We start from the raw sequence: 27,555 nt of genomic DNA, 5'->3' as shown, positions 1-27,555 counted from the left end.
TGCCATATAAATTATCAAAAAAAATAGTAGACTTGAAGAAAATATTGTAATGTAGATAACCAAAAAAGAATACTCCTGTTATCCAACATCTCTTAAAACTTGATAAGAAAAGACAAACGACTCAATTAAAAATGAGCAAAGAATATACTTAAGTCACAGAAAAAGAAGTGACAATGACAAATAAGTATGAATAAAAATATGCTCAATTAGTAATAGATTAAAAAGAAAATCAAATACTTTTTGTCATTCATCAGATTAACAAAGACATAAGGAAAGGAGTACTCTTAACACTGCTACTAGAAGTAGGTATTATTGAGATCTTTTTGGAAAATAATCTAGCAGTGTCAATTAAAATTTTAAACACTCATACCTCTGAACCTAGGAACTTTACTTATAGGACTGTATTTTGTAGAAATAAAGAAACCAGTAACTGAAGAACTAAAGATACATGTTTAAAGACTTTTTAGTAGAGTGACACACTGGAAACAAACTGAATGTTTCTCAATAGAGGACTAGATAAACACATTTTAGTACAGCCACAATATGGAATACTATGAGCTATTAAGAATAATAATAGTGAGTTGGATCTAGATGTATAACCTAAGGCAGTGGTTCTCAATGTGGCTGCACATTAGAACCACTTAAGGAAGTTTTATAAATTTTGATACCCAGGCCTCAAGCCGAACAATCAATTCAGAATTTCTGAGAATTGGACCCATCAGCACTATTAATGCTCCTTGGAGATTCCAGTGTGCAGCCAAGATTACAATATACTAATTCATGGAATGTCAATAACATATTGTTAAGCAAAAGAACCTATTACGAGTATATTATGAACCTCAAAGGAAAGAAGGGAGTGAGAAGGGAGGGACAAAAGGAATGAATGAACAAAGAAAGAAAGAAATCAAAAAAGATTTGTGTGTGTATGCATATATATTTATGCATATATGTATGTGCATATGCTTCAACATATTAATATTTATACATATTCAAACATATATACATATTCATGAATTATGTTTGTATATATTTATTCCTACAAGGACACAAGATAGATGTTGAAGAACGCACATCAATTTTAACATTAGTTACCTCTAGAAGTATGGAATTGAAGGAAATGATAGGATTTTATTAATTTTTACATTATAGTTCATAATTGTTCAAGTTTGTATAATAAGCATGGGTTACTTTGTTTTAAAACAGAGTATTAAGAGCATGCATAGGGAAAAGCATGTGAGAAGAATACCCATAGCTTGTTCTTATCCTACTGCTGTTATCTTTAATTTGTTCCAATTGTATTATAAACATATAATTTTATATTCTATTTTTCACTCAGTATTATATCATAAGTGTATAACCAAATGGCATTTCATCACATATATGCATTCGAATGTATGTACCCAGTCCATCCTTTGTGGCCATTTATGATGTTTCTAATTTCTCACTATTAAAAATAATGGTACAATCTGTTCTCAACATTACAGTGAGAAATCCTATTAAAATATAGGTCAAGCTGGGTGCAGCGACACGTGCCTGTAGTCCCAAATACTCAAGAGGCTGAAGTGGAGGATCTATCACTTAAGTCCAGGAGTTCAAGATCTGCCTAGGCAACACAGTGAGATGCCATCTCTAAAAAAAAAAAAAAAAAAAAAAGATCAGATTAAATCATTTCACTAATTCAAAGACTTTCGATGGCTCCCTGTTCACACATTATAAGTGAAGTCTTTACCTTGGTCTGCAAAGCCCTCAATGACACAACTTCCCATTTCCTCTCTGACCTTGTCTCCTACCACTCTTCCTTTCAGCTCCAATCACGTTGTCCTCCTTGGTATTCCTCAAATACTCAAAACACAGTCCCACTCTGGGGCCATTGCACTGGCTGCTTCCTCTGTTTGGAATCTCTTCCCCCAGATATCCCATAATTCTGGGGTCCCCAACACCTGGGCCACAGATGGGTACCAGGCTGCGCAGCAGGAGGTGAGTGCTTCAGCATCACTGCCTGAGCTCTGCCTCCTGTCAGATCAACCTCGGCATTAGATTCTCAATCGCAAACCCTACTGTGAACTGCGCATGCGAGGGATCTAGATTGTGCACTCTTTGTGAGACTCTAATGCCTGATGGTGTAGGTGAAACAATTTTATCCTGAAACCAATCCCCCCCACCCCCAGTCCATGGAAAAAATGTGTCTTCCATGAAACTGGTCCCTGGTGCCAAAAAGGTTGGGGACCACTGGCATAATTAACTCCCTCACCCCCTTGATGTCTTTGCTCAAACATCACCTTCTCAACAAGGTTTATGCTGATGAACATATATAAAACTAAAACTCACCCAGATTCCAGCACTCCTGATCGCCTTTATCCTGATCTACCTTTTTTATTTTTTGAAAGCACTGATCACCTTCTAACATATTATATAATTCACCTATTTAGTCTATTGTTTATTATTTTCTTTCTCCTGCTGCCAGAATATAAATTCCAAAAGGACAGGGATCTTTGTTTTGCTCATGAGTCATCCAAATTATCTAGGAAAGTATATAGAACATAGTAGTTGCTCAATAAATATTTTTGAATGATTTTAACTTCTCTAATATATTATTCTGTTAGGAATAGATTACTAGAAATGAGTTTACTAGCTTAAAGATTATACCCCAAAATACGTTATTATCAAATTGCTTCCCAAAATATTTGCAAGATTAAATAATTCACTCATGGTCACTCAGCAACTGGCTAAAATGGAATTTGAATTTTTCAGAGCCTACGTTCTTAACCATGTGCCATGCTGCTTTGGTTCCATAGATTGAACTAAAAGAAAAAAACATAAAGTGGGTTGTAAGTAGCAATAAGATCCGACTCTGCACTCCCTGAAGGAAGGGAAATACCTCATTCATTTTTCTATCCACAGAGCAAAGTAACTGGCATAAAGGAAGAACTCACTGAATACTTATTGAATTAAATTTTTTAATGTTTTAAAAGTAGGACAAAGCAATCTTCCTGCCTCAGCCTCCCAGCACTTTGGGAGGCTGAGGCAGTAGGATTGCTTGAAGCCAGGAGTTCATGACCAGCCTGGACAACATAGTGACACTGCATCTCTACAAAAATTTTAAAATTAGCTGAGTGTGGTGGCACATGTCTATAGTCCTAGCTACTCCAGAGACTGAGGCAGGAGAAACATTTAAGCCCAGGAGTTTGAGGCTGCAGTGAGCTATGATCATGCCACTGCACACTAGCCTGGGCAACAGATCAAGACCCTGTCTAAAAATAAAATAAATAAAATAAAATTTTTAAAGATATTTTTAAAGTAACACTACAGGTAAGAATTATGAAAAATTCAAAAATTTGGAGGGAGGTTGATCTGTACATCAAAATAATTACCCATTTTAAGGCAATTGGCAGAAGTCTTATCTACAAAGGGGCAATTGAACCAAAAGCACCAGAATCCCCACTAGACGTCAGTATTGTGTATTGTGTACTGTGTATATTAGAATTCTTCATTAAAAAAAAACTGAAGGTCAATGAAATCTACCCCTTTCTGCTCTTTGTCTACCTTTTTAACCTTTCTTCCAAGATCTCTAGAGTTCCCACAGCAGTTCCACAATGTAGACAGCAACAACTTTCCCCTTTTTGAAATCGCACACCTGAAGAGTATCATGACTTTCCAGAGATCAGTGACCTCTACTCCCTGACCCCAGTTTCAGCCTACTCATCTTTACTTTTCATCAATGATACCTCCAACCCTATCTTTCTCTGCCTCTTCTCTGTTTCTACCTGATCTCTCTTTCAGCACTAAAGGCTCAATCCTTGGCAGGGACACACTTAGAGAAGTGTTACTTAGAGAAGTCTCCTTTTGCCAAGAGGAACATGATTTTCCTTCACAGTAGACCATTATCGTGTTGGCCTCAAATGGATTTGTAAAATCCAGAGCTTCCAAGGTCTCGCTTAGATGGACCTGATATAAGAGAACTGCCTAGACTGATTGAATGCCAGGGCTTAAACTCTAAAGAAGAGACAAGGCAGAAGTTCATAGGAACACGCTGTAACCTTTGACAGGTTCATCTCCCTAATAAAATGGGATGCAGGTAAGCTTCAGAGGTGTTCTGTGGCTTTCCCAGCTTTTGCATGGCAAGATTGGAATTCTGTCCCAATTCTCCTGTCCCTCGGCCTTTCTATTACTCAATAGTTGGCTGCAGAGAGCTGAGTTGGGTTAACTCCTAAATCTCTTTCAGCATATTTAATTTAGTTTATTTTTTGAAGATCTGATTCTTCACCATATATGAGGAGACCATCTACTCAGTTACCAACTAAAACTGGGAAAGAAATCTCTGAGAGAAAAAAAACTGCTGTGAAAGTCTTAGAGCTGAAGGTTGTTTAGGGAAGAACAAAATGATGTCCTTGCTTCTGCATACACAGAAAGCATTTAGAGGCTGGGTGCAGTGGCTTATGCCTATAATCCCAGCACTTTGGGAGGCCGAGGGGGCGGATCACCTGGGGTTGGGAGTTTGAGACCAGCCTGGCCAACATGGAGAAACACCGTCTGCACTAAAAATACAAAATTAGCTGGGCGTGGTGGCGCGTGCCTATAATCCCAGCTACTCGAGAGGCTGAGGCAGGAGAATCGCTTGAACCCGGGAGGTAGGGGTTTCAGTGAGCTGAGATTGTGCCACCATTGCACTCCAGCCTGGGCAACAAGAGCAAAACTCCGTCAAAAAAAGGAAGGAAGGAAGGTAGGAAGGAAGGAAGGAAGGAAGGAAGGAAGGAAGGAAGGAAGGAAGGAAGGAAGGAAGGAAGGAAAGGAAGGAAGGAAAGAAAGGAAGGAAGGAAGAAAGGAAGAAAGGAAGAAAGGAAGAAAGCATTTAACATCACAACTCCATACATTACAATGATGTAGTCACGGTGAGTTATGTCCCAAAGAGTGACCCTGGGTAGGAAATCCCAGAGGAGCAGAGCTACCGTGGCTCACCTGTAGTCCTCCAAATCTTCTCCAGAACAGCCCAAAACTAATCTGTACGCTGACTTTCAGAGCACAGGTTTGCTGCATGAGGACTTCCTTGCTCTTACAAACAAAGACTGGATGGCCATCTGCCAGTAAAAAAGACTTCATCTTTTCAACATTCAACATTCATCCTATAATCATGTGTGAGTGTCTGCTATATTCCAGGCACTGTTCTAGGTATTCAGATCCAAAAAGCAAACAGAGGTGATGGTCTTGATCCCTTACAACCTCAAGACTCCATAACCTATGGAGTGTTCGATAACTAGGAAAAGGAAATCAGTGCTGTGGCAAAATCTAAAGGTGACAAGTCATAACCCCAGACATCTTGAGGAATCCTGTTTTGTCTGTGTGTGTAGGTGCCTTCACAAACAGCAACATGTTAAAAAAGAATCCTGATTCCTTAGACAGAAAAGAGGTTAAAACAACTCTCATAAATTAAAAGGCCTTCTATTAAACTTCTAAACACACACTTAAGTGACATATCAGACAAGCGGCTGAGACAGAGTCTTGCTCAATACCATGTACTTATGAGCATACACGTGCAGACCCACAAAAAGTATGACGAGCAATGCAAGCAGTGGTAAAACACCAGTTTTCTCCAGTTGTGCAGGGATGCTTCAGCTAATTGTTATAATGTTACTGTAATGTTATTTCATTCACTTTTCTCATAATTGTTTCTAGAAATGAAACAGAAAAGCAAAATCCTAAAAAACATGAAATAAAATACACTCTGATTTGGATATTAGTAACTGGCTTTCGGTTTGAACAGTTTCGCCTTTTTAAATTGTGTGTGTGTGTGTGTGTGTGTGTGTGTGTGTGTGTGTGTGTGAGAGAAGAGAGAGAGTCTCACTGTGTCACCTAGGCTGGAGTGCAGTGGCGTGATCACAGCTCATTGCAGCCTCAACTTCCTGGGCTTTCGCGATTCTCCCATCTCAACCTTCCAAGTAGCTGGGAATACAGGCACACACCAACCATGCCCAGCTCATTTTTTGTTTTTTTGTTCATTGCGGTTTTTTTTGGTTGTTTTGCTGTGTTTCTCGTTTTTTGTTTTTGGTTGGTTGGTTGGTTTTTTTGTAGAGACGAGGACTTCACTATGTTGCTCTGGTTGGTCTCAAATTCCTGGGCTCAAGTGATTCTCTTGCCTCAGCCTCCCAAAGTGCTGAGTTTAGAGGCATGAGCCATCACGCCCAGCAGTTTCACCTTTTTAATATTGGTACTTGGTTTTTTTTAATCCTTTTTCTTTTCTGCAAATTTTTTATTTTTCCTTTACGATACTTTGACTTCTGTCAGGCCAACTAAGACAGAACGAAGTCTACTTGCCATTACCACTTTAATCGGTAACTACCATGGGCACCATTAGAACTGCATTTTAAGACATCCAAAAATCTGTTACTCAAAGGTCATTCATTCATTCAACAAATTTTTTTATAGAAAGAAAGCATTCATTTTTAGTTCATATTAATAGAAAGCATACTTTTAGGGGATGTAACTTGATACTAACATTAAGCTTAAAGTTTTGTATTAAGAAAATTTTTTTAACTTTTTTTAGGGACAGAGTCTTGCTCTGTCACCCAGGCTGTAATACAGTGGTGCAATCATAGTTCCCTGTAGCTTCAAACTCCTGGACTCAAGCAATCCTCCCGCTTCAGCATTCCCAGTGGCTGGGACTACAAGCATGTGCCACCATACCTGGCTAGTTTTTTGGGTTTTTGAATTTTTTTAGAGACAAGATCTCATTATGTTGTTGGTTTCGAGTTCTTGGTGTCAAGCTATCCTCCCACCTCAGCCTCCTGAGTAGCCAGGATTATAGGATCAAGCCACGGTGCCCAGTAAGAAAATATAAAAATTTTTAAGGGGTCTGTGTCAAATCAAAGCCAATTTGTCTTAGTCTATTCTTGTGCATCAGAACTAATAAATATTGTCAAATGAAAGCATATTTCCTGAGTCTATATATATATATAAATTTGGATTCTACTTCTTTTTGCTCCTTTAGCCAATTCATATATTACTCTGCATATACTTGGGCAAGTCTCTTAACTTTATTTTCATTATGGAATGCAGGTAATAATTTTATCCCTTTAATTACTGTAATAGTTAATTTTATGTGTCATCTTGGCTAGGCCTTGGTACCCAGTTATTTAGTCAAACAGTGATCTAGCTGTTGCTTTGAAGGTATTTTTTAGATGTGATTAATATTTAAATCAGTAGACTGTAAGTAAAGCAAATTGCCCTCCATAATGTGGCGAGGCTTCATCTAATCAGTAGAAGGCCTTAAGAAAAATGACTGAGGTGCTAAGAAGAAGAAAGAATTCTATTTCCAGACTGCCTCTAGATTCAAGACTGCAGCAGTAACTCCTGCTGGAATTTCCAGCCTGCAGGCCTGCCGTTCATACTTTAAACTTTCCAAACCCACAATCCAGTCTTGTAATAAATCAAGCTCTCTCTCTGTCTCTCTCTCTCTCTCTCTCATTTTATATATATAATGTATATACACACAGTTGACTCTTGAACAACATGGATTTGAACTGTGTGAGTCTACTTATACGCAGATTTTTTTTCAACCAAACACAGATTGAAAATGCAGCACTCACAGGATGCAAAACCCATGTATATGGAGGGTCAACTTAGTATATGCCAGTTCTGCAGAGATGACTGCAGATTTGGCTATTGGTGGGGGCATCCTGGAAACCAATCCTCCCATGTATACCAAAGGACTAATTTATGTATGTGTGTGTGCATGCGTGTGTGTGTGCGTGCGTGTGTGTGTGTGCGTGTGTGTGTGTCTGTGTAAAACCTTTGATTCTGCTTCTCTGGACAACTCTGACCAATATAATTACCTTCTTTGCAATGATCACCAAGATGGGACTGTGGTGAAGTTTAGGAATACATGGGAAGACCACTGTACATTTATCACTCTCAGGAGATAAGCTTTTCTTAAAGAGCCTATTATCTCCTCTCTCCTCACCTCAGCACCCACCTTAAATAAGTAACAATAATCATGATCACATTATAAAGGTGAGGCAGCAAGAGGATAGCAAAACTCAGCATCATAAAATCAAATCAGTCAACCCAGGAGCTCTATTAAGCTTAAGCTGTCTTCTAAAGTCCAAAGCAATATTCTTCAATGTACAATCAGTAACATTTGTTTATACATAAAAACTATCTTATTTGTTTAAAATAAATGTTCTCAATATATATCACACACTTACCATCTACTCTGTAGATACTCTATTATAGAAGCCTAGGATATAAAATCATGAAACTCAAAATTCTGCACAGGGTAAGTTTTAGGCTTGAAAGCTTTGGAATTTTTATCTATCTGACACAGGATTTTGAAGTGATCATCACATGACATAACTGAACTGGCCATCAGTGAATACTCTGAGGTATTATTAAAAGTTTTCCATTCCAATGCATTTCCTGTTATTAGTCTCATTCATTTAGCCGTTTAATAAGTGGACAGCAAATCCAACAGCCTTCAAATATGGAAGAGTTCCAAACCTTTGGCAATTAGCGTGACATCAGTTTGTATAGCCACTGTAATAACCACTGCATACACACCAGGGATTCAAAGTCCATGAACAAGTGAAACCTCACCCATGAACACTAAGTAAATTGGTACCAGTCAGTGGGTACCCAGGATGCCTGATATACAGCCTAGAACTAACTTAGCTTCCAGAAGTATCTTGCTAAACACTTCCTAATTTGCCTCTTCTACTGCTTGGGCAGATGTTCAAAGCAATATATCTATAAATCTATATTCTCCACACTTTACAGATTGTCTGGGTAAGGTAATCTTTATAAGTAAGGCAAAAATATCAAAGCGTTTTATAATCAGTTTTTAAATCGCTTTTTAAATATTTTGACTATGTAAAGCAAAAATATATTGTGAAATTTATAACATGTAGAAGTAAAATATATTAAAGTAATAACAAAAAGCCTGGGAGGAGAAAAACAGAAGTTTGAAAGTTTCTTATATCATACAGGAAATGATATAATATCATTTGAAGTTATACTGTATTAAAGATGTATAATCTAAATTCTAGAGCAACAGCTAACATAAAGTAGTATAACTAATAAGATTATAGTGAAGATGAAATAAAATTAAAATACTAAAATAAAACCCAAAAACAAACAAAAAAACTCAATCTAGACCAAAAAGGAAAGAAACTGAACACAGAGGAAATGGGGAAAATAGAAAACAAATCACAAAATGGTAGATTTAAACCACTCATATCAATAACTACATTAGAATTTTTAAAAAAGGAAAAATAATATACCACCCTAATATTTATCAAAAAAAAATCTGGACAGGATGTTACAGAAACCTCCAACCTGGAGCCACCAATATGCATAGATAACAAAAGCTCCAAGGAAAGCCCATTCCTTCTAGCCAAAGGACAAGGAAAAAGGCGGTGGCCTAACAGCAGGAAATCTTTCTGGCAGTACCCTTCCTGCTCCAGCTAAACACCACCAAATAAACCACACCCCTCATCTCAGTCAGTGAGCAGAGAAGTTGATCTTCCACCCCACCTTCCTTCCCAATAGAAGCCACTGTGCACTCTGGTTTCCCCCTTGGTAGTGTCAGCAGGCCAAACAGGGAGCTGATCTTCCATTCCCCAGATGGCAGAAGCAGGTGGTGCTCAGTCTCCCAGCAAGATACTGTCAGTGAGGTCCAACAATGAGCTGAGCCTCCATCTCTACCTGGCAACAATGAGGCAGAATGAGGTGCTGTGAGGTGAGACGGTAAACACTCAGCTTCCCCCACCCCAATGTCAGCAATGCCAGTGAGGAGCTGAACCTCCACACCCATCCAGTGGCCATGTAACTGAACAAAGCAATGGAAAGCAGGGCTAATCGAGGTTCCTGTTCCCACCCCCTTGTCAACAAGGCCCACTGGTGAGCTAAGCCTCCACTCCTGCCATCCACCCAGGCAGGAGGTAAGTCTAGTTGGCCCTCTCCTTTCCCCCCTTCCAGCTGGCCCAGCAGAAAGCTGATCATCTCCATTCAGAGGCAATAAAGCAATGTGACTTAATGGTCCCCTTTTTGCTGGGGTGGTGCCAGTGGCACCCAGCAGGAAATTGAACATATATATCCACCAAACCTTACACTACATCTCAACAGGAGAACTATCCACTAAAAAGAAGATTAAATAGGATCCAGAGTTTCCTAATAAAAAACCCATCATGTCCAGGCTACAATCAAAAATTATCTTTCATTCCAAGAACTAGGAAATCAGAACATAAATGAGAAAAGACAATCAACTGATAGCAACACCAAAACGAATCAGATGCTCAAATTATTGGAAAGGGACTTTAAAACAGCTCTCACAAAAATGCTTCAATGAGCGAGGCCAGGTGTGGTGGCTCATGCCTATAATCCCATCACTTTGGGAGGCTGAGGTAGGAGGATCACTTGAGCCCAGGAGTTTGAGACCAGCCTGGGCAATATAGTGAGATCTCATCTCTACAAAAAATTGAAAATCAGCTGGGCGTGGTGGTGTGTGCCTGTAGTTCCAACTACTCGGGAGGCTGAGGAAGGAGGATTTTTTAAGCCCAGGAATTTGAGGCAGCAGTTGAGTCGAGAGAACTGAAAAATACAATAACTGAAATTAAAAAGCTCTCTGGATAGATTTAATATAAAGGGGAGATGCCAGAGAACAGAATCTGTAAACTTTAAACAGATCAATAGAATTTACTCAGTTTGAACAACACGGAGAAAATAGACTGAAAGAAAAATGAGCAGAGTTTCAGAGACCTATAGGATAATAACAAGAGATCTAAGTTCATATCATTGGAGTTTTAGAATAAGAGGAAAGAAGTGGGACTGAAAAAGTCTTCAAAGAAATAATGCCTGAAAACTCCCCAAATTTGGCAAAACTATAGTGGCAGAGGTAATTGACTATAATCATGAGGATACAGAGTTGCTACTATGTAACAGGGATAGAGAGAAGTACCAGTGGAACTCAGAGATTTACTGGAACATGTCTTGGTGTTTCCATGCTTGGTGATAGCAGTGAAGAGGTAATTGCATCAACCAAGGTCTGAGAAAGGTACAGTAACCAAGGGCTTGGGCCCTTCAGGGATGAAGGTCTGAGTCACCAAAGAGCAAGAAACTGAGACCAGCAGGAATGCTGAATGAGGGAGCCTAGAATGAGTGACAGAAGAGGGAGACAATAGTTAACAGTGATGGTCTTGGGACCAACTGCAGCAGCGACTCTACTTATCTGACTAACTCCCCTGTTTTAGGTCTTTTTTTTTTTTAAGAAACTGTAATCAGCCACCACCTTGAGGAATCAATGACAGTACAAAGCAAATATAATGTTGGGTAAGAGTGTATCAGAGCAGTGGAAGGGTTGACTGACACTATCAATACCCTCCTCTGTATAACACACTTACATTTTTCATGTGTTAGCACACAGCCCAACTTTCAACTGTCAGCACCTCTGTGCCTGAGGGGATCTTTCTGGCAACTGCAGCTTCCTTTGCCCATGTACATAGTAAACCCTGAATTCTAGAAAATTAATATCCCTGGTAATTAATAAAATTAATATCCTTCAACCAATGGCTGACAGGAGTTGGTAAATGGAAGCCAGTCAAAAAGATGACCTCAATGATCTCCATCATCTCTGGTATTCACACCACTGTGCAATCCCATTCTACACTGTATAAGGGTGGGTCTGTGTGACCAACAGAATACAGCAGAAGTGGCCAGAATCGCCCTGTGGATCTCAGGAGGAGGGTTGAGTTGGAGGGTGGTTTGTGCTTGCTGAGACAGCACCTCAGGGATGATGGCAGAGGGAGGTAATCACAGCACCAATTTGCTGGCTGCAGAGACTGCAAGTTTAGAACAATAGCTGCAAGAATGGGGAAAAGTGATGTTGATGGTGGATAAAGTCTTATTATGGGAAAGAGCTTGGTTTTCACCTGCCATCATGGACTTGGTTTCTTTGGTGCTTCAATTATCTACTATCTAGATCCATCTGTTCTGTCTGCTGTTTCCTCTTTTGTTATGTTTTGGTGCTTGGCTGACTACCTTGTTCCCATTCTAGAACCTAACATTTTTGGCTCCAATAAATGCACCGGCGATCAACAGCAAAGATTCCATGAAATTCACAGCAATCTACTAAAAACTCAATGCAGAGCTATGGACTGGTGGAAACAAATCTTCACACTAAAGGAAGAAAAGCCTGAAATATGTTTCATGGTCATGATAATTTATCTCGCTGCAGTTGTTTGGATGGGACAGCAAGTCCACAACCTGCTTCTCAACTACCTGATAGTGACTTTCTTACTGTTGCTTCCTCAACTAAACCAACACGGAATCATTTCAAACCACACTGGAAAGGCCAAAGGGAGATAAACAAGCTTCTCGAACAAAAAGAAAAGAAAAATGAATAATTCATCCTCTTTATTCAATGTGATTAATGGCATATACATTGTCCCTAGGAACAGTTTCTACTATACTATCTAGATACTAAAATGTTAAAGAAGTAGCTCTTTGTTCTCCCTCACTCTGCCCTTAATTATTCAATAGTCTAAATCCAATGGGATAAAAGAAAAAAAAAAGAAAGAAATTCACACTTACCAAGTAAGTGTCTTCGAGTCAAATATAGTTAAAAGCATTCTCATTGGTGGTCTTACATGGATAACTCATTAGAGAGTATGACTTGTTTTGATTTTTCTCTCCCAGAGTTAATGGAATTCTTACATTAAACAACTTCCTTTAAAATAACATAGTGGTGAACTTTACCCTTTAGTACAGTTAAAGTGACTTTGGATAATTGTTTAAGTTGATCCTTGCTTCAGTTTGATACCAGGTAGTGGTCTGTGGCTACAGGAATCTTGTTCTACTGTCTGCTTCCACTGCCTGCTTAAAAACTGTCTAGTTTCATGAATACAGAGACCAAGTTTACCTCTTCTGATGAAGAGACCAATTAAGATTCATTCCTCGGCTGGGTGCAGTGGCTCACACCTGCAATCCCAGCACTTTGGGAGGCCGAGGCAGGTGGATCACAGGCCAGGAGATCGAGACCATCCTGGCTAACACGGTGAAACCCCGACTCTACTAAAAACGCAAAAAAATTAGCTGGGCATGGTGGTGGGCACCTGTAGTCCCAGCTACTTGGGAGGCTAAGGCAGGAGAATGGTGAGAACCCAGGAGGCGGAGCTTGCAGTGAGCTGAGATTGCGCCACTGCACTCCAGCCTGGGTGACAGAGAGAGACTCCGTCTCAAAAAAAAAAAAAAAAAAAAGGGTTCATTCCTTCATTCCTCATTCTGTTTTTTTTACCATAGGAAAAGGATGCTGATGGAACAAAATTAAATTAATTCTATACCCTAGTATGTTTAGGTTTCACCTTTATGCAAAACTCAGCATTTTGTAGGGAACATTGAGCCTTTCTCCCAAATGAGGAAGATCTAACAGCATTAGAGCTCTTATGCCCTTGCACTTAGACTTAGTACATCCTTAAAGGCGTTTTCATAGCCGACTTCCAAAAGATTCTACTTAGGATTTTTGGCATACTTTTGATTTTGGATTTTCAGCTGACTTTAGCTATGACAGAGAGTAGGTTAAGACTCATGTGTATGACCTTTACCCTAAGACCAGCTAGTAAAAGACTATTCTTTTATGTTAGCCAAAATTCATTTCAATAGAGAATAATCTTATCTAATTAATTTCTGAGACCAGAATAAGCCTTGAAAGGTAAGCCTCAATGTTCTCATTTATGGTAATACTGCTTGTTTCAGTCCCAATAGGTTTGGCATTGGAGATAGTGACTACACTGGTGTCTGACTATTTTTTTTAGATATTTCTCTGAAAAATGCAAGGCTGTTGGTGAGAGCAGACATGAGGTGATGATAGTTGGCCTCTGGTCTCCATAGATTTTGTAACTCCTTGGTGAGTTTCGTGTGTGTGTGTGTGTATGTGTGTTTCTAATAATCATTATAATCATGATAATAATCATTCTCTACCTCTCAATAGCTAGAAATTTGCAGTAGTTGAAATCTGTAGGAATGGACCTCTGAGGGCCAAATATATGATATATTTGGAACAATTCTTAAATGGATTAACAAGCTGTAATATAGTTTTGTGAATTTATTCCACTGATGCTGTACCTTGTGGAGTGTTGTTTTCTCCCCTTTAATGTTGCTGTAAACAGTGGTGCCCATTGTAGGATATGTTTTGTTTTTTAAATGTTTTATGTGAGAACTACCTTAAATGTACATGTGTTTCTTCATTGTAAATAAGCCTGTCTTCTTATGGGGATTTTGTGTGTGTGTATACATTCTACTGATTAATTACTTTTGCAGTTTGAATCCTATATTATTTCTTCTACTTTGTTATATGTAAAAGGAGAAAAATGTTAGAAGCTGGGGGAAAAAAACAGCAGAAGTGATGGTATAACAATTCTGAGGCTGGACTATAAAAGATCTCTCTCTCTCTCTCTGTCTCTCTCTCTCTCAACACACTATAAAGACAGCCGTGTCATAGGAATCTGGGGACTTTTGCCAACAACAGCTATGTGAGCAAACCATCTTGGAAGTGCACCCTCCAATCCTAGCCAAAAGACTAGAGGGAGAGAGAGAGAAGAAAATCTACCCATACTAAGACTTCTAGTAAGGGAAATACAGTAAAGAGGGAGTATTATTCCTTTCCCTGTTTTTTCTATGCCCAGAAGTTTTCACACAGCTGTGATTATTCTGCATATTCAATTATGCACCCTGGTTTTCTTGATTCATTGTTATATCATAAGCAGTTCACCATTTTTATGCAGTCTTAATGAACATCCTTTATTTGCTATGTGGTAGGTAAAATTTCAGTGAATAGGCCCAAGATTCCCTGCCCTAATCCCCAGAATCTTGAATGTGATGCAATATTACTCTGGTGATTGTGTTGGGTTCTATGGCACAGTTGACTTTTATTTTATTTTATATTTTATTTTACTTTATTTTATTTATTTTATTTTATTTTATTTTTTGAGACAGAGTCACCTCTGTCCCCCAGACTGGAGTGCAGTGGTGCAATCTCAGCTCACTGCAACCTCCGCCTCCCAGGTTCAAGCAATTCTCCTGCCTCAGCCTCCCTAGTAGCTGGGATTACAGGTGCCCATCACCACGCTCAGCTAATTTTTTTGTATTTTTAGTAGAGATGGGGTTTCACCATGTTGGCCAGGCTGGTTTTGATCCTGACCTCAAGTGTTCCGCCCAACTCGGCATCCCAAAGAGTTAGGATTACAGTCGTGAGCCATCACACTGAACAAACAGTTGACTTTTTTTTTTTTTTTTTTGAGATGGAGTCTCGTTCTGTTGCCCAGGCTGGACTGCAATGGTGCGATCTCAGCTCACTGCAACCTCCGCCTCTCGGGTTCAAGCAATTCTCCTGCCTCAGCCTCCCAAGTAGTTGGGATTACAGGCACCCACCACCACGCCCGGCTAATTTTTGTATTTTTAGTAGAGAGACAGGGTTTCACGTTGGTCAGGCTGGTCTCAAACTCCTGACCTCAGGTGATCCACCCGCCTCGGCATCCCAAAGTGCTGGGATTACAGGTGTGAGCCACCACACCCGGCCCACAGTTGACTTTTTAAAAGGGAGATATCTATGTACCGGTTGGCATGCGACCTTAAAAACACATGAACTTTGGAAGATTAAGCCAGAAAGATTCCAAGCATGAGATGAACTTCACATGCTATTGCTGGTTTGAGGCTGGTGGGACTCACATGAGAAGGAGTGCAGATTGCCTTAAGGAGCTCAGAAAGCCCCCAGCCCACAAACATTAAGAATATGGGAACTTTAGTCCCACATCTACATGGAATAGAATTCTGATAATAATAAGACCTGGCCGGGCACGGTGGCTCACACTAGTAATCCCAGCACTTTGGGAGGCCGAGGCGAGCGGATCACTTGAGGTCAGGAGTTCGAGACCAGCCTGGCCAACAAGATGAAACTTCGTCTCTACTAAAAATAGGAAAATTAGCCAGGCATGGTGGCGGGCGCCTGTAATCCCAGCTACTTGGGAGGCTGAGGCAGAAGAATCACTTGAACCCAGGAGGCAGAGTTTACAGTGAGCCGAAATCATACCACTGCACTCCAGCCTCAGCAACAGAGCAAGACTCCATCTCAGAAAAAAAAAAGCACCTGTAATCCCAACTCAGGAGGCTGAGTCCGGAGAATTGCTTGAGCTCAAGAGTTCAAAACCAGCCTAGGCAACATAGCAGGACCCTGTCTCTACAAAAAAATATATATATTAATTAGCCAGGTATGGTAGTATGTGCCTATAGCCCTAGCTACTTGGGAGGTTGAGGTGAGAGAATTCCCTGAGCCCAGGAATTTGATCCCACAGTGACCTATGATCATGCCACTGCCCTCTACCCTGGGCAACAGAGAAACACCTTGTCTCTAAATTTTAAAAAAATATTAAAAATAGACCAGGCACGGTGACTCACGCCTGTAATCCCAGCACTTTGGGAGGCCAAGGAGGGCGGATCACAAGGTCAGGAAATCAAGACCATCCTGGCTAACATGGTGAAACCCTGTCTCTACTAAAAATAGAAAAAATTAGCCAAGCATGGTGGTGGGTGCCTGTACTCCCAGCTACTTGGGAGGCTGAGGCAGAAGAATGGCATGAACCAGGGAGGCGGAGCTTGCAGTGAGCCAAGATCGCGCCACTGCACTCCAGCCTGTGCGACAGAGCGAGACACCGTCTAAATATATATATATATATATACATATATATAAAATAGAAAAAAATTTAAAGAATTAACTTGGAAGAGGACTCTGAACTCTGGGTGAGCACTTGAGTACTCACCCAGCCAATGCCTCGACTTTACAATGGTTATGTCCTAAGTATAGAACTCAGCTAAACTTGCTTGGACTTATGACCTACAGAACTACAAGCTAATATATGGGTATTGTGGTAATTTGTTATGCAGCAATAGAAACTAATACAACTTTAAAATATTCCATTGATCATAGCATTCACAATATCATTTGCATAATATAGTTTTCCCCAACTGATAACTGTATGAACAATTCATACTCACCAAGTCCAAAGCCCTTAAGTATCATTTCTATGGCTTCTTTGGTTTTCTTATAAACTGGAAAAAAACAAAGCCTTATTTCTAGCCTGCATTCATTTAAATGAGAGCTCAGAAAAATGAATTATTAGACAAAAGGAGCATGAACATTTCAGTGGCCTGGATTCATGTTGTCAAGATTACTTTCCAGTATGACTATGTCTGTTCAAATTCCACCTTAAATGTTCATTTTATAAATTAGAATGAAAAAGCCCTCCTATCTCACCCAAAGAGAATTTTGCTTAATCTTTGACTCCAAAAAACTATATATGTGTAACATATGACTGGCCATATAACTATGTTAACTTGGAGCAGCCCTCACTTTTGATGTCCCAGTAACCTGCAATCTGAGCTTCCACTCTCTGATCGGCTTTATCTCATGTGGAGGTAGCCACACAACAATCATGTACTCTCTAAACCTAGCTGACAGCAAGTTGTAGCATTTAACAGACTTCATTAAAAGATTTGAAGAGAACATAAGGGAATTATAAAGCACGAAAGGAAAATCTTAACATTTACTGTAAATTTTTATTGTGCTTAACGCCTACTGACTACATCTTGTCATAGGAATCTCCTACTGGCTCTCCTGCCTCACCCAGATTTGCCACCAAATTTTTCATGTTCACTCTTCTTTCCCATCTTCTATAGACTCCCCTGATTATGTTCATGCTCCCCAAGTCTAAAGCCCCTCAACTTCACTTCTAGCCTGAGTTATAAACCTCCAAAATATGTTAAGATTATATTTATTTATCAAGGATGCACAAAATGAAGATAGCCTTTCATAATTAATCAGACTACTTAACATCTCACTCTGAAGCATTTGCATTTGGATTTCCAAAGTTCAGAGTCCCCCTAAAGAAAATGAGTATCACCACAGTGATCCTTCCACAGCAACAATCCATCCGAACTACAAACTCCATCTAATAGCTTTAGATCCACAAAATACAAATAGTGGTCAGGATTTCACCCTCCACAAACCAAGGGTAGAGAAATACTGAGTTCCAGTCCTGGAAGTCCTACTACATAATACTTAGTGAAAATTCAAGACTAGAATTGAAATAACCAAACTTAAATAAAGCTTACTGTGTGCCACTACTTCTCTGAGTAACACTAGATATAGCTATAGATAGAGATATAGATGATATAGAGAGTCATAATTCACAACAGCCTTGTGAGGTAGGTACTCATTATTTTCACTTTCTGGATAAGGAAATAAACCAAAAAAAAAAAAAAAAAAAAGTGACTGACTTAAGACCACCCAACTAGAAAGTAGCAAACTCAAATCCAGGCAGTCTGGTTCCAAAGTCCCCAGTCTTAACTCACAGCAGGCATACACTCAGGAAATACAACTTCTCGCTGCTGTGGTTGCCTTTTGAATTTTGGTGCAGCTAAAGAGGCCTCATAGTCACCGTGTCTCTCACAGCACAGAGGTAAGAGGCAGAGTCTTTCATCTGGAGCTTCTTCAAAACGAGGTAACTGTACCCTTTAGAGCGACTAAGGAATGAAGAAAAATGACCTTTCTCCTCCAAACCATCCAGAACATTGTAAGAGAGAAATGTGGGTGCTTCGCCATCATGTTGCTGGTACCAGAACAGCCCGTTGAACCCAGATGTCTGGTACGTGCAGTTGATGTGGACAATAGCTCCTTCCGTAGCTGTCATCTCAGTGGGCTGGTCAATGTTTTGTCCTGTAGTGCCTAAGACAAGATACATGGCTGTTACTAGGGCAGCACTCCTGAAAACCCGTTATTATTAAAAATGATGTCTCCACGTGGTCACAAAAGAACTGCCATTAAGGAGAGATTCTTAGAAATAAATGGCAGCAAAGTAGTTATTATTTGATATCCAATAACAATTAGCACCACATAAAGAAAATATCTATTAAGAAACACTCCTTTGTTACAAGCGTCAGAAATGGCAATCATTTAGCTGAAAGAAAATTGTTTTGACAACTCCCAGCAGCATTTGCTATTAGATTGAGACTTACCTCCCATCTTCATGGAAACATAAAGAAGGAAAGCTCCCCACACCTGCTGCAGGATACCACGAGCCTGGCACTGCATGCCCGGTTCCTGAGCCATTGGAGTCTGCAGAAGGTAGACACTTCATGTGGGTGAGGGAAGGAAGCTCAGCCTGGATGCAAAACCCAGTAGAGTTACAAGGGGAGGAGCCCCTTTCTTGAAGGGATGATTTTCAACTTCCTTCTACAGGAGCAGCTATAGGTTCTGTTACTACAGAAGTGTCTTCACATGAACATTTCCTACTGAGAAATCCACAGATTTTAATCCAAGTGATTCTGGTAAAGTTGAAAAAGCATAATGTATAAAGAACAGAGACGGTAAATGGGAATAACATAAGACAAAGTATTCAATTTCCCCATAAGTGTTTCTCTTCTCAAGACAGGAAAAAATGGAAACAAGGTTGCAATTAGAGGTGGTGTGTGTGTGTGTGTGTGTGTGTGTGTGTGTGTTGGTAGTGGTGGTGGTGGTGTTTGTGACAATAAGGAAGAGACAGAGAGTTTTCAACCATCTAAATGTATGTCCCAACAGATGATCAGATATTAATTTAAAGTTCAAAAGAAACATAATTTGTATGTCTGTATGTGTATGTTCATGTATGAATATACAGGAAGAAATGAGAAAAAACCTATTAACATTAGTTACTGCCAGGCACGGTGGCTTACGTCTGTAATCCCAACATTTTGGGAAGCTGAGGCAGGTGGATCACCTAAGGTCAGGAGTTCAAGACCAGCCTGACCAACAAGGTGAAACCCCATCTCTATTAAGAACACAAAATTAGCCAGGCATGGTGGCGCATGCCTGTAATCCCAGCTACTCGGGAGGCTGAGGCAGGAGAATCACTTGAACCTGGGAGGTGGAGGTTGCAGTGAGCTGAGATCACACCATTGCACTCCAGCCTGGGGTGACAATAGCGAAATTCCCTCTAAAAAAAAAAAAAAAAAAAAAAAAACTAGTTACTTCAGAGGAGTGAAATTAAAAGAAAATGGTGAAAATGTTAACTTTTTCTTATATATCTGTTTCGTTTGACTTGAAATTTGTTACATAATAAACTGAGAATGTGGAAGAAAGAAAAAGAAGGAATAAAAAAGGAAGAAGACTAGGTGTAAAACAGGAAGGAAAAGACGGAGGGAGGAAGAAACCTATATTTCAAACTATTTCCCATGTGTTGCAAAAGGAAGTTAACTCTTTTTGATACATAGTTTTCCCAAACTAATGAATGACTCACATATAATATCTTTACCAAAGTAATTTATATCCCTCATGAACTCTCTGGATTTATTTCTATTTACTCCATATAGCAACTGTACTTTGTTTCAATGAAGATGATACTGTCATCTCGTGGCAAAATGTAGCAGTGCAACTTCAGACACACACGTGCACACACACACACACACACACACACGCCTAACATTTTCTTACTTTGGAATTAAAAAGAAACTTAGAAATCATCCAGTCTTTGTCCAGCTCCATCATCTTACAGGGGAAGTTCTTGAAACTCTTGAAGCTTTATCACACTCCAGGCTTCATATCTTCATTTGTAGTCAATTTCCCAGTGTTGTTTAGATTAACATGAATTTTTTTTTTTTTTTTTTTTTGAGAGAGAGGGTCTCTCTCAGTCGCCCATGCTGGAGTGCAGTGGCAGGATCATGGCTCACTGCAGCCTCAGACTTCTGGGCTCAAGCGATCCTTCTGCCTCTGCCTCTCATGTAGCTAGGAAGGACTACAGGCACCCAGCTAATTTTTTGTATCCCAAACTGCTAGAATTAAGTTCCTTCTTTTCAAACTTGGGGAAACTCTTTTTGTGTTGAGAAAACGACTCAAAAAAAATTTTTTTGTATTTTATTGTTGAGATGAGGTCTCGCTATATTGTGCAGGCTGCTCTTGAACTCCAGGCTGCAAGCGATCCTCCTGCCTCAGCCTCCCAAACTGTTGGGATTACAGAGCCACTGTGCCCTGCCCAACATTAAATATGAAAAAATGAATAAACGGATTTCCGAAGCTACTTGCCCTGGTATATGCAGGTCACTCGAGGATCAATTTGATGTCAGATCTACTCCAGGTAATTTTAAACATTAGATTTATATTGGAAACCACAGCTTTTTTTTTCTGCCCACAGCATTTAACATGTGTGGCAGTTTCAACTATTAATTTATTCAGAAGTACATATTGAGAAATTATTACTTGCCAAGCACTATGCTACTAGTGCTGGGGATTCAAAGCTAAGCAAAACCCATATTCTAGTGAAGGGAGACAAGCAGTAAACAAACAAGTAAATACAGTATGTCAAATGGTGGCAAGTGCTGAGAGAAAAATAAAATAGGGAAGGGAAAGGAGAGAGTCAACAGAAACCTCTCTGATTAGGTGATGCCTGAACAGAAACCTGAAGATGATGGTGGAATCCTGATGAGTATTTGGGGAGGGAAGGGGATCAGTTGAGACTTCATAACACCTCTAAGAAATTAGAGGTCATTCAAATAACACGCAAACGAGGTTATTCCCCACAGTTCCCTTTCCAGGGATCCTACTGGAAACATTTCCAGCTCTCTCTCTCAAAACAAAATAATGAGGATTTGGTGAGGAAAGATCTCATTAGGGACATACTTCAGAGTAGGGTTTCCCTCGAGGTTAGAATTTTTCTTCAAATCTCTTGGCAGTGTCTTTTTTTCTTTTAATCCAAAAAAGCAACAGCTGATGGAAACTGATATAAAATATGACTGAATATATACAGAAGTCACACTTGTCCAAGAACCCCAAAGACAGGCGTTCTCACAGATTCTGAACATTTATTTGCTGGGCCAAACTCCTTAAAAAAGGCTTTCCGAAACAGATGTGGGAGCCCTTTATAGTAGGCTAGACTGAATCTCTGAAGACCATCTCTCCATCCGCTGGACGGTTGCACTCAAGGACAGCCAGCCTCCTCCACAATTGTGCAGCTCTATACATGTGAGTCTAAAAGAATGGAAAAAGCAGCCCTGACACCAGCTATGTTCAAAATAAGGCTGCAGACTAATTTTGGAACTTTAAGACTTTCTGTTATTTTGTCCGAGTGTTAATTTAATCCATCTCTTTTCTCCACCCGTTTCCTCAACTCTTTCCCAAACTGCTAGAATTAAGTTCCTTCTTTTCAAACTTGGGGAAACTCTTTTTGTGTTGAGAAAACGACTCAAAAAAAAAACCTTACAACACTATTTTCTTTTCATGTTCTCTTTTTATTAGGGCAGTGATAAAGGGCAGAGTTGGGCATGATAAAGTCATAGGGGTCTTTTTTTTTTTTTTTGAAAATCTGTAAAGGTCTTTAGAGAGAGTTGCTGTTTGATAGACTGCAATACATAGATATTACACACAAGCACACTAAAGATCAAGTCCTGCATTAATCAATGATTTTATAACAAACAATAAAAATTCCTCTGTGACCTCATATCAAAAAAAAATCCAGTCCCAAACCAATGAACCATATAAATCAACAAACAAATCTAAATGATATCCTGGAGCAGTAACAGGCATAAATGTTTCTTGGAGTTTTTTATAATGAAATTATACCCATATTCCATGGTGAATGAGGTGGTCCTTTGACCTAAAAGTCCCAGCCATGTGAGCACAAGGGTCAGACAAAAGAGATCAAGAGAAACAATGTATTCAGTGAAGGGGATTTGGCAACATCCATTCAATTTGCCTCAGTCATTCAGAAAATAATTATGGTATTTATCACTTTTAGCATGCTAGATGGGATGACTACTAAGAGAGAAAAACAGAAATTAGACAATGCAACGTAATGTACATGCTCAGAAAAGTATAAGCATTGCCCTCAGGGATCAGGAAAGCCTTCTTGAAGCTGAAGACACCCGAACTGAATCCTGAAGGAAAAGTGGGCACTACCTATGTGAAGGGAGCAGAAAAGATAGTGTGTGCCTAAGTCCCAAGTTAGAGCACACTACTGTGAGAAGCTTGAGGAATGTCATGCCTCCCAACAATAAGAAGGAATTACAAGTGGTACAATAGCAATATAAATAAGGGCCAGATGAGGAATGTTTTTGCATGCTATGGTAAGGAGACGAGATTTTAGCTGAGGACAAAGGGGACAATGATAGTAGGTGAAGAAAAAGTAGATGTGGTCATTATAGGGTGTTTGTTTTGTGTTGATTTTCGATATTCTCTTTCCCATGTCCTTCCTTCTTCACTGGCAATCTGGTTCAGTATTCCTCTTTTTTTTTTTCTTCTGTCGCCCAGGCTGGAGTGCAGTGGTGCAATCTCGGCTCACTGCAAGCTCCGCCTCCCGGGTTCACGCCATTCTCCTGCCTCAGCCTCTCCGAGTAGCTGGGACTACAGGCGCCCGCCACAACGCCCGGCTAATTTTTTTGTATTTTTAGTAGAGACGGGGTTTCACCGTGGTCTCAATCTCCTGACCTCGTGATCCGCCCGCCTCGGCCTCCCAAAGTGCTGGGATTACAAGCGTGAGCCACCGCGCCCGGCGGCTCTCAGTAACTCTCAATGGACAAGAGTTTTCTCCCATCTAGGAAACTAACCAGCCTCTGGAGGGCTTCTCCTGTTAAGTAAACCTAAATAACTAATGGTGACACCACCTCCTCTTTTAAAAAACAAGTTGACTCTATCTTGTTTATCTCATAATTCCTAGGCTTCAATCATCCCACAAAAGCATTCACTTACGTCATTGTGCTGTGTTTCTCTTGTCAAACTTCACCATTCATCTTAGTGTGTCCGGAATTGGTGGGTTCTTGGTCGCACTGACTTCAAGAATTAAGCCGCGGACCCTCGCGGTGAGTGTTACAGCTCTTAAGGTGGCGCGTCTGGAGTTGTTCGTTCCTTCTGATGTTCAGATGTGTTCGGAGTTTCTTCCTTCTGGTGAGTTCGTGGTCTCGCTGGCTCAGGAGTGAAGCTGCAGACCTTCACAGTGAATGTTACAGCTCATGAAAGCAGTGTGGACCCAAAGAGTGAGCAGTAGCAAGATTTATTGCAAAGAGCGAAAGAACAAAGCTTCCACAATGTGGAAGGGGATCCAAGCGGGTTGCCACTGCTGGCTCGGGCAACCTGCTTTTATTCTCTTATCTGGCCCCACCCATGTCGGGGTGATTGGTAGAGCCGAGTGGTGTGTTTTGACAGGGTGCTGACTGGTGCATTTACCATCCCTGAGCTAGACATAAATGTTCTCCACGTCCCCATCAGATCAGTTAGATACAGAGTATGGACACAAACGTTCTCCAAGGCCCCACCAGAGCAGCTAGATACAGAGTGTCAATTGGTGCATTCACAAACCTCGAGCTAGACACAGGGTGCTGATTGGTGTGTTTACAAACCTTGAGCTAGATACAGAGTGCCAATTGGTGTATTTACAATCCCTGAGCTAGACATAAAGGTTCTCCACATCTCCACCAGACTCAGGAGCCCAGCTGGCTTCACCCAGTGGATCCTGCACCGGGGCTGCAGGTGGAGCTGCCTGCCAATCCTGCGCCGTGCGCTCACACTCCTCAGCCCTTGGGTGGTCGATGGGACTGGGTGCCGTGGAGCAGGGGGTGGCGCTCTTCAGGGAGGCTCGGGCCGCACAGGAGCCCATGGAGGCAGGGGAAGGCTCAGGCATGGCGGGCTGCAGTCCCGAGGCCTGCCCGGCGGGAAGGCAGGTAAGGCCTGGTGAGAAATCGAGAGCAGCGCCGGTGGGCTGGCACTGCTGGGGGACCCAGTACACCCTCCTCAGCCGCTGGCCTGGGTGCTAAGTCCCTCATTGCCCAGGGCCGGCAGGGCCAGCTGGCTGCTCCGAGTGCAGGGCCTGTCAAGCCCACGCCCACGCGGAACTCCATCTGGCCCGCAAGTGTGGCGCGCAGCCCAGGTACCCGCTCGCGCCTCTCCCTCCACACCTCCCTGCAAGCTGAGGGAGCCGGCTCCCGCCTTGGCCAGCCCACAAAGGGGCTCCCACCGTGCAGCAGTGGGCTGAAGGGCTCCTCAAGTGCCACCAAGGTGGGAGCCCAGGCAGAGGAGGTGCAGAGAGCGAGCGAGGGCTGTGAGGACTGCCAGCACGGTGTCACCTCTCATTAGCAGACTACAAAAAGACATGGGAAAGACCAAAAACACCGTGGTGACAGATTTCATTCTTCTGGGCTTGTCTCACCCCCCGAATCTAAGAAGCCTCCTCTTCCCGGTCTTCTTCATCATTTACATCCTCACTCAGCTGGGGAACCTGCTCATTCTGGTCACTGTGTGGGCTGACCCAAAGCTCCATGCTCGCCCCATGTACATTCTTCTGGGAGTGCTCTCATTCCTGGACATGTGGCTCTCCTCAGTCATCGTTCCTCGGCTTATTTTGGATTTTACCCCTTCCAGCAAGGCTATCCCGTTTGGTGGCTGTGTGGCTCAACTGTATTTCTTTCACTTCCTGGGCAGCACCCAGTGCTTCCTCTACACCTTGATGGCCTATGACAGGTACCTGGCAATATGTCAGCTCCTGCGCTACCCAGTGCTCATGAATGGGAGGTTATGCACAACCCTTGTGGCTGGAGCTTGGGTCGCCGGCTCCGTCCATGGGTCTATCCAGGCCACCCTGACCTTCTGCCTGCCCTACTGTGGGCCCAATCAGGTGGATTACTTTATCTGTGACATCCCTGCAGTATTGAGACTGGCCTGTGCTGACGCAACTGTCAATGAGCTTGTGACCTTTGCAGACATCGGGGTAGTGGCCGCCAGTTGCTTCATGTTAATTCTGCTCTCCTATGCCAACATAGTCCATGCCATCCTGAAGATACGCACCACTGATGGGAGGTGCCGGGCCTTCTCCACCTGTGGCTCCCACCTAATTGTGGTCACAGTCTACTATGTCCCCTGTGTTTTCATCTACCTTAGGGCTGGCTCCAACAGCCCCCCGGATGGGGCAGTGGCTGTGTTTTACACTGTTGTCACTCCATTACTGAACCCCCTCATCTACACACTGAGGAACCAGGAAGTGAAGTCTGCCCTGAAGAGGATAACAGCAGATCCAAGGGCTGTGAATGAAAATAAGTAACTACATCTGCATCATCATCACTGCCACTCTCTTCAGCTACTGCTGCATGTGACAAATGCCCAATAAACTGCTAATGATTTAAGGTGAATTTACTTTCATTTTCTTTGGCAGAAAATTCTGAATTATTTCGACCCAAAATCTTTTCCCCTAATTAAACTGGTTCAAGTTGTTTTACATAATATTTTAGAAATAAATGGATACGTTACTTCTATCATCTGTATCTTGTAAGATGAGAAAATGCCTTACCAAAGGTTGAATAGGATGAGAATGTGTCAATGTCTTAGAAAGTATATCATGCCAGAAAACTTGAAAAGAGTAAAAAGGGGGCTCCATAACCCCTTTTTTCATTGTCTTTGCTCCTAATCCTAGACCTCTCTAAATTCCATTTCTTTGCTTGTGCATGGCATGAATATTTCCAAGCACTTGAACTTGAAAATTCTGGATTATTTGTGTTTTCTTCCTGTCCCTCACCCTCGTGATGTGCTAACACATCAGATTCTGTCTCCTCAAAACTATGAAACCAGCTCCAAACTGATTCAATGTAGACTGTCTCTCTCAATTCCTGACTAGTTCTTCCTCATCTAGACTGCAATCAAAATTACCCTCTGAAACACAGAATATGTAGGACTCTTTGGTGAATGTAGAATGAACAAGGCCAGGCTCCTTAATGTGGAATTCAAAGTCCAATGCAATCTTGGCCTCACATACATGTTCTCTCAAGCCATTTCCTCTGCTTCCCTCTCCCACCCTCACTGATTTATTGCCGTTCCGTGAGCACGCCCTATACTTACCTGTACTCTTTTGCTGAAGCTCTCTTCTCTGCCTAAAATATAAGTCCTCCCTCTCCATATTGACCAAGTGACAATTTATGCTTCCTTCAGATCCGTATTAAATACTTCCTCATCTGTTTTTCCCAGGCAGGACTTAACTCCTCTTCCCTGGTATTGCCATGGCTTCTTTATTATAGACCTTGCCACAGTCTGTCATGTATTACAGTCAAGAATTTATCTCTCACCAGGCACAGTGGCTCACGCCTGTAATCCCAGCACTTTGAGAAGCCGAGGCGGGCAGATCACGAAGTCAGGAGTTCAAGACCAGCCTGGCCAACATAGTGAAACCCCATCTCTACTAAAAATACAAAAAGTTAGCCAGGCCTGTTTGCAGGTACCTGTAATCCCAACTACTTGGGAGGCTGAGGCAGGAGAATTGCTTGAACCCAGGAGGTAGAGGTTGCAGTGAGCAGAGATTGCACCACTGCACTCCAGCCTAGGCAACAGTATGAAACTTCATCTGAAAAAAAAAAAAAAAAAAAATTTATCTCTCTTTCCACTTCAAATGGATTGTGAGCCCTCAAAGGACATAAAGCATTCATTTGTGTTTGTCTGCCTCTATTGCCTAATAACTGTGAGCGGACACAGAAATCAATATTTGCTGCTGAATTTTTTTTTTTTTCGAGACTGAGTCT

At 41.2% G+C, this 27,555-nt stretch overlaps 2 protein-coding genes and 1 gene segment (V, D, J or C); 2 read left to right on the top strand and 1 right to left on the bottom strand.

The window, feature by feature from the left end:
* The first annotated feature begins 11,892 nt into the window (after positions 1-11,892).
* Positions 11,893-12,351, top strand: LOC116484552 (ADP-ribosylation factor-like protein 6-interacting protein 1). Its single transcript, XM_032753699.1, has one exon. It carries the CDS (start codon positions 11,893-11,895, stop codon positions 12,349-12,351), a length of 459 nt encoding a protein of 152 aa, XP_032609590.1.
* A 3,789-nt stretch (positions 12,352-16,140) lies between these two features.
* LOC116484701 (T cell receptor alpha variable 1-2-like) lies at positions 16,141-19,153 on the bottom strand (the record flags this gene model as incomplete). The annotated part of the segment is given in 3 exon segments: positions 16,141-16,164; positions 18,474-18,760; positions 19,051-19,153. Coding segments are annotated over 3 exon segments (405 nt in total), but the record flags the coding sequence as incomplete, so codon positions are not given.
* Positions 19,154-25,139: 5,986 nt separating this feature from the next.
* On the top strand, positions 25,140-26,090 carry LOC116484700 (olfactory receptor 10G2). Its single transcript, XM_032179571.1, has one exon. It carries the CDS (start codon positions 25,146-25,148, stop codon positions 26,088-26,090), a length of 945 nt encoding a protein of 314 aa, XP_032035462.1. The 5' UTR covers positions 25,140-25,145.
* The last annotated feature ends 1,465 nt before the right edge of the window (positions 26,091-27,555 follow it).

The sequence above is a fragment of the Hylobates moloch genome, unplaced genomic scaffold (assembly GCF_009828535.3).
Source record: "Hylobates moloch isolate HMO894 unplaced genomic scaffold, HMol_V3 SCAFFOLD_16, whole genome shotgun sequence".
NCBI classification, from domain to species: domain Eukaryota; kingdom Metazoa; phylum Chordata; class Mammalia; order Primates; family Hylobatidae; genus Hylobates; species Hylobates moloch.
Note: the sequence above shows the minus strand (reverse complement) of the source record. Positions and strands in the feature narration are given on the sequence as shown.

Coding starts and splice junctions, on each gene's coding strand:
- LOC116484552 (XM_032753699.1), top strand. CDS start 11,893: ATGGGAAAGAGCTTGGTTTTCACCTGCCATCATGGACTTGGTTTCTTT.
- LOC116484700 (XM_032179571.1), top strand. CDS start 25,146: ATGGGAAAGACCAAAAACACCGTGGTGACAGATTTCATTCTTCTGGGC.